Source organism: Mus pahari, chromosome 14 (assembly GCF_900095145.1).
Source record: "Mus pahari chromosome 14, PAHARI_EIJ_v1.1, whole genome shotgun sequence".
Taxonomy (NCBI): domain Eukaryota; kingdom Metazoa; phylum Chordata; class Mammalia; order Rodentia; family Muridae; genus Mus; species Mus pahari.
In genome coordinates, this window is record NC_034603.1 from 83,107,628 (window position 1) to 83,115,263 (window position 7,636).

The 7,636-nt window shown below is 51.5% G+C and overlaps 1 protein-coding gene across 2 annotated transcripts in view; it reads left to right on the forward strand.

Moving 5' to 3' along the window:
- The window catches only part of Sap30bp (SAP30 binding protein), a 35,790-nt gene that overhangs the window by 14,862 nt on the left and 13,292 nt on the right, over positions 1-7,636 (forward strand). For both annotated transcript variants that reach the window (XM_021213223.2, XM_021213224.2), the window contains one exon: positions 4,788-4,830. In XM_021213223.2, the coding sequence (XP_021068882.1) occupies positions 4,788-4,830 (43 nt within the window). The remainder of the gene's footprint in view (positions 1-4,787; positions 4,831-7,636) is intronic.

Consider the following 7,636-nt stretch of genomic DNA (forward strand, 5'->3'; position numbering starts at 1 on the left):
ATTTAGGGGAAGTGAGTGAGAGCTGTCCAGTACTGTGACATACTAAGTCTTCAGTGAATGATTTAGGGGAAGTGAGTGAGAGCTGTCCAGTACTGCTTTTGTCTGCTGCTGCTTACCACTTTGTTCTGATCTGTGTAGCTTGGCCTTGAGGAAGATTTTGCTACTTACCGAGACTGGCCTTACTTCTGCACTAAAGTGACTAGCCTATTAGTGTAGGTAGGATTTCTGGCAAGTGCCACCACACCCAGCTTAATCGTGTCCTGCTCCCCACCCCGCCATTGTCTCAGAATTTAAAAGCCTTAGGTTGAGTCCTGAGAGAAGCTTCTGGATATGATACGGTGGTAGAGGCCTAGCGCTCCAGAGACTGAGGTGGAAGGGTCCATAAGTTCAGAAGTTCTGGGCTAACAAGGCAAGACCCTGTCTTTGACAGGCAGAAAGGGTGTAGAGCAAGAAGGGACCTTTAGGGCCCCTCCCTGCCTTCTCCAGTCTCATATCAATCAGCCTTTCTTTCTTAGACCCCTTTTTAGCTACCTTCTACCTCTTCCTCATGTTTTCAGACATTGGAACTAGCTAGTGCTAAACATGTTTGGCACCTGGGTTCTCCATTACATAGCAGCTGAAGGTAGCCATGAAACACTGCTCCACACTGAAGAACAGTGGCAGGCGACTGCTGTGTGCAGCACCTGTGGTGGCCAGGCATGTTGAGAGCACACACGGTGTTGTGGAAGATCCTCACCTGTCGGGTAGGCAAAAATGCAAGGACATTTCTCAGGCAGCGGTCTGAGCGTTGCGTGGGGTGTGCTTTCTAGGTTAGGGAGAGCAGAGAGCAGGCCAGGACGGGACAAGAGAACGCTGAGCCTTCGGTAGGGGCCGGGCTGCTGTGAAGCGTCATTCGGGAGGGCATAATGGATTGTTTGCTGAGCTTTGCTCTGCGTTGGTCAGCCTAGACAAACCTTGAACTCAGCAGCCCAGCTGTCTGTGCGTCTTCAGTGCTGGGATTACAGGTGTGAGCTTCCCATTATTCTAGTCACGTCTGCTCATTGAATGAAATGGCGTTAGAACTTTATGACTTCGGGGCTTGCTTGGGCTGCTTCTCCAGGCCTCCCTGCTGCCAGGTTACCACGTCCAGCCGGGAGCCGTCTGCTTTGCTTGCCCTGCCCCTTGCACGCTGCCCTGCGCCCTGTGCCCATTTCAGAATGCCTTCTCTGTGCTTTCTGCTCCCAGTGCTGCCAAGAAAGCATGGCATGTGGACTGGCAGAATCCACACGCCTGAGGCTCCGTGTGCTGTGACTCAAGGTTGTCGCTGGTTCCCTGAAGGGCTGATTAAGGCTGGCTGTATATACACTGCCATTCAGTCTGCCAGAGCCTGCTGCTTCCCCGTGCATAGGTCTCTCGGCTCACACGGCAGTCTCTTCCTTCCTCTGCCTGTCGGCTCCGTCTGTGGCCAAGCTTCTGTATTCATTGCATAGGAGCCACTTCATGGGGACAGCAAGGCTTCTTCCACTGGCCTGCAAGTGGGGTTCGAATTATTGGAAACGTCCCAATGCAGTTTCACAGCACTATCCTCTGGCCTCTGTGGCCACCTCAGGAGGTTAAGACGATAGCTTTAGATGCAGGCTGAGGACAGGGGAAGGGACAGGACAGACAGAAGAGAGGTCCTCGCTTCAGAACTGGCGTCCAGTCTCTCCTTCCCTCTCCTCCATCTTCCCTACTGGCCTATTGGAGACAGGGTCTCGCTATGTCTCTGTAGTCCTGGCTGGATTAAACCTCACAGAGACCCGCTCGCCTCTGCCTCCCAAGTTCTGGGTTTAAAGACATGCGCCAACACACTTGGCTGCCTCGTTCTCCTTTTTAAGACTGGACTGCGTCTTACTAATTACGCTGGCCTGCCTACCTCAAACTCTTGGGTGTGTACGGCCACACTAGACTTAGTAGGGGTAGTCTGACCTACCATTCGAACTCCATCCACCTCAGCCTCTGGAGTGCTGGGATCCCGTGCCGGTGCCACCGTGCCCACACATACATGCTCAGCGTGTGAACCTACTCATTCTCTCCTCCCGTCCTCCTCTAGCTTCGTTTGACAGGCTGTGGGGTTCCTGTGTCTTCGCTGAACTCAGACTAGGTGAAGGGGCTGAGCTCAGAGCTGCTGCAGGTGCCTTTCACCTTAGCGGGGAGAGCCCGAGGTGGGGGCCTTGTCTCCACCATGGGTCCCAGGTCCCCCACTAATACAGACAACTGTCGGGGGAACGGGTCTCACAGTTGAGTTAACTTTGACTAATTGAAATCTGTTAGTTCAGACAGGAATCCCTGCTTTAGGGGAAGGGAAGAACAGAGGGGTCCTGTTTTCACCTGTGTCCTCGTGGCTCCCCCTCCCTTTCTGGCCCTTTTAAGGGTTGGTGAGTCCCTCTCCTAGAGTGGGCTTAAAGCTGTTTCCTCAGGCTGGTCTCGGTTGTAAGGTGTCAGTTTCTGTCTCCTTGGCTGGCTGTGCAGCACTTCCTCACCCGTGTTCCCGAGCTATGGCCAGCTTCACCGGAGGCATGGGTGCTGGGTTCAGACTCATACGGAACTCAGCATCTGAGAGGTTGATGGGAGGCTTCTCTGGATCTTCGCTTGTGTGGGACACCCATCCCTTCCAAGTTCTGCCCACCCACCACCAGTGGCTAGGGCTCCTTAGGGTCATTGCACTGTGCTACAGGAGTCTCTACTTTAGTTGTATTAAACGTGCCTCAAAGATAGTTGGTTGCACATAGTTCTGACTTTGGAGCGGTGGGGAGTGGAGGGTTTGGCTGCTTGCCTTTGCTGTGCTGGGGATCAACCTCCGGAGTGTGCAAGCACTCTGCCGCTGAGCTCAGGATCCTCATCCACACTGGGCCCCTTTCCTGCTTAGCTTCCCTCCCCGATGCTGTCTGCTCCTCTCTCCATTGAAGAAAGCTGATATGACTCTGAGCCCCTCACTGGACAGAAGGGTGAGGATGAGCTTAGAAAGGCTGAGAAGCCATAGACCATAGGACGAGGAAAAGGGAGACTGTGTTCCTCCTGTGGTTCTCTTTGCTAACAGCATTGTACTTTTCTCCCAGAGACAGGGCTGAACTACCCACTAGGCCACCCAGCCCCAAGATACACAGCAGGCTCCATCCCCTCATCCTACCACACCTGCCCTGTCTTCCCCTTCCAACTCTAAGGTCATAAAGCTGTTTAAAAAAAAAAAAAAAAAAAAGCCCCAAGGACGCTCCTGCCTTCTTAAGGCATCCCTGAAATAATATTTTTTCTTCCTTTAAAGAAATGTGATCCACTTCCTGTTGCTGTGGGTAGACACTGTACTAGGATTCTAGGGACTCTCTAGCCTGTTCTCCCAACTCTCTGGAGAATGATGGACCCTGTAGACTTCATAGGCCAGGCCCCCATATGGGCTTGTGTGTCTGTGGACGAAGGCAGGACCTCCAGCAGACGGTTCCCTACAGTCGACACCCGGGAAGCTGTCTCCTGGTGGAAAAACACAAGGGAATTTTACAGTCCCACGCAGGCCACTGAAACGTTCCTTAGCGTTGAATTCTTCCACTGCTGCTACAAAGGAGTTGTTGTTGGTCCCTGAGACACTGGCACTGTCTGGACAACAGTTGATTTATGACTCCAACCTGAACTTGATGTGGCAGTCCTCCAGGACCACCTCCCAACCCTCCTCTTTGCCCACCTGATTGGCAGGAGGTGGATGGTGAGGAGGGACAGGTTGCTAAGCAGCCTGACTTCTACACTGTACCCTTGCAATTTGAATGAATAGCTGCAGTGTTCAGTAAAGAGGGCTTTTTGGGTCTGTCTCAGAATTAGGAGGGACTTTTTGGGGAAGGGGTCTGGTCTTGGCATGGGGCCATGCCTGACTTGGGAGGGAGTTTGGACTCTCCACACCCCTTGCCTTCCTTCCTTGGTACCAGGGGGCCCAGCTCTGCAGCTGTCCTCATGCGGAGATCCTGTTTCGGGACTGTTGTCTTGTCGCCTCCCCCCCAAGCAAAGGAAGACCAGACCTGACACCTTCGTGAACTTCTCTGCCATTTAGACATTATTTCCTCATGGCACTAACATCCCTGATCTTACTGAATTCAAGGACATTTGGGTCAGCAGAGGTGAGGGTCTGACCTTAAGCCTGTAACTTAGCTGTCAGCCTCCCGACTTGGTTTGGTTAGGAGAAGCAGTGAAGTCAGACATCTGTATTCAGTGTAAAAAAAAAAAAAAAAAGTGTTTCTCTGGACCAAATATAAAACCAGTGTGAGGAGAGGTAAGGGTCAAGGAGAGCCAGAGAGGGGCCACCTCAAGCTGAGGAGTTAGGGGAGCTTCATTTAGTCACTGAAGGGCTTCTTTGAGCTGCCCCTTAATGCTCATGATAAAATCCTCCCCAATGGTTTGAAGTAAAATAGAAAAACTCGCAAGGGCAAACTCCCAGGAGCACTTGGTTTCCAGAGTTGGGCATTGTAGAAGGGTCTCATGAAGGATCCCTCAGTGATGCGATCGATCGATTCGATCGGATAAGCTCTCCCAACCCAGGGGAGCCATGGGCAGGGAAGAGTCGCACAGGTGGCGGGGCACTCACCTGTGGCTCACCCGAATGGCTCAATACTGTTCCTTCCTGGGGGCCAGCGTTGTGGGGCGCTGGGAACCCGGAAGCACTGTTCACTGTGAGCACGCTGCCAGCACTCACCCGTTCAACCTCCATGAACAGTTCGGGTGTCTCGGCGAAGAGAGTGTCTGTGGCCCACGAGCCTAGCCTTACCCTTGTGTGGTTCTTCTCTTGACAGGATAACACAGAAGCAGAGAAGCGGGATCCTCAGGAATTAGTGGGTGAGTACCCTAGGGTCATGCTTTTGAGCTTTGCCCCAGCAAGCTGGCTTATTTATGCCAAGCCTCTGTTCTTTTCGGCATCTCACTGCTGAGAGCAGTTTCCCTTCATACTCTGAGGCCTTTGGCATTTCCTAGGGTGACTGGGTGAGACCTCCAGGCAGTGGTCTTTGAAAATGGCATTCTCTGTGTGCACTTTTCTGGGCTTTGGCTGGTTGCCAGTGTTGTCCAGGGAGTTCAGAGCCCATGGCAGCTGGGAGCTCATCTTGGTCTTTGCTTGTTTCACTTGTGCCCTGAGCCTGACCTCTCTGTCTTTATATTCCTTACCCAGACTATGATATTCATGTTGCTAAAGTAGTCAGCATGGGGTCTCTGCTGGCACTTTGCCTTGTCCCTAGGCAGGACATGTCTCACAATGTTGGCCTATTGTGGCCCTTGGTAACTTTGGAGAGCAGAGTAACTTTCGGGAAACCAAATTCCATCCCTGCCCTCTGCAGGCCTCAGCACTTCCACCCTTTCACAAAGCCGCTCCACTCCTGAGTGTGGCCATGGACTTGGTATCAGCTCCAAAAACCTGAGCCAAGGGAAGTTCTGGTGTCCCCAGTCAGGTCCAGCCTTCCCTCTGCAACAGCCACCTCCTGCTCCCTGGCTGGTGTGCTGATCTTGAGACAAGTGTGATCCTACTTTGTTTAGTTCTGTCCCCAAAGGACACCTGCAGAACCCACCCCTGCATCTCCACGAGTACATTCAGGGCCTGTGCTTTCCAGCACTGGGGGTTCAAAGCCCAGAAACTTGGCTTGAAAGTGGCCTTCCAGCATCCCGCCCAACTGCCCTTTTTCCAAGAGGTACCCTTGTGCTGTGGGTTGTTGATGAGTGACTGGTTTTCCATAACTAAGTGCTAGGAATGATTCATTCTGCTTTGTGTTGGACAAGAACATAGTGACTCTGCATTGATTCTGGGTTCTCTGATAGACAGGGCTCAAGTCTTTCTTTTTTTTTTTTTTTTTTTTTTTGGTTTTTCGAGACAGGGTTTCTCTGTGTAGCCCTGGCTGTCCTGGAACTCACTTTGTAGATCAGGCTGTCCTGGAACTCAGAAATCCACCTGCCTCTGCCTTCCGAGTGCTGGGATTAAAGGCATGTGCCACCATGCCCGGCAGAGCTCAAGTCTTATTGAAGGAAAAAAAAAAAAAAAACAGGGATTGGAGAAATGACTCAGGGCCATTCTTGCAGAGGATCCAGGTTCATTTCCCATCCATGTTGGGAGTGTCGCAACTTCCTGTAGCTCTAGGCACAGAGAATCCAATGTCCTGTTCTGGCAGACCTCAGTAGGAACGTGCAGACACATGATGCACATGCACACACTCAAACACATCTACATGCACCTATGCAAACTAAAGCCAGGGCTTCCTTAAACCCTAGAATTTGTTCTTTAGAAAATGACACTTGGGATATGACAGCTTAAGGGCAGAGGAGGCACGGTACACATCTAATCAGAAGCCAGCGGCCTCTGCAGTGTGTGATACACAAGGCCAGGTGTAGTGGGAGCTGAAGCCTCTTCCATCTGGGTCCCACTTCACTCTGCTGTTCGCCACCGAGAAACTTCAAGGTTTAGGCCAGAGAACAACCTGGCCATGAACCAGTACAGCAGTGCCCTCCGCTCACATGAACAGTGTCAGAAGTGGTGCCCATGTGGGGTCATCAGCCGGACTTCTTCCATAACCAGCTCTTCTCCTCTGGGCTTGTTTTGGCTTTTTAAGATTCATGTATGTAGACTTGATTCATGTATGTAAACTACATAGGTTAGGCTGGCTTTGGCCTGGCTGTCCTCTTCCTGTGTAGCCCAGGCTGGCTTTGACCTGCTGGTCCTATACTTTAGCCTCTCATAGATCTGCTATTACAGGAACTGCCACGACACTCCGTTTCTGTGCCATGTGTGTGAAATAGCATTATTGAGATGTAATTCAAAGAGTAAAAGTGTGCCATTGGTGGATTTGATAGACATTTGTGTCTGTGCTCGCCATACCAAACAACATCTTTTACAAGGCGAACACCTCCACCTTCCTAATCCTTCCTAATGGTTCCTGGTGCTCAGCTCCCCTGTGCAGGCAGTGTCTTCCTTCAGTCTCAAGTAAGAAGTGATCTTGATAGAAGTTCAGCCCTATTTTAACAGTTTCATATAAATGAGGCTCATTGACAACCACTTGGGCTGGGTCAGTCTGTTATGAGGGCCTTCCTTGTGTGATAGGATGCTTGACAGAATTGCTGCCTGCCGATAAGTGACCCTTTGAGGGCAGAATCCACCCCCCAGGCCTAGTGCCTGGTACAGATCGTTGCTTTCCTGCCTCACTCTCTCTTTAAGCGGGTTCCTCAGAGGTTGCATGCACACTACTGAGAATAGGTGTTCCTTTACATTTGTCTGTTTTGACTAAAGAACCTCTTCGACGTAGCCAACATAGCCTGTTTATTTGCTCTCTTGTGGCAGGCACAGTGCATTGTCATCTGCACAGGGTGAGTATACTCTTTGCTCTTTGAGGAGTGGGTGGTAAGTCAGCAGAGCGACTTTAAAAGAACAAACCAACTAACTCACAGGCTTCTCCAGTACTGTAGCTCCTGATGGCTGCCTGCCCCACAGGCCTGGAACAGTATTGGTTGTAGTCCAGGGGGTCTTCAAATCACTCAGGAGCCTTAAGCATCCTTCAAGCGGCCGGGCGGTGGTGGCGCATGCCTTTAATCCCAGCACTTGGGAGGCAGAGGCAGGCGGATTTCTGAGTTTGAGGCCAGCCTGGTCTACAAAGTGAGTTCCAGGACA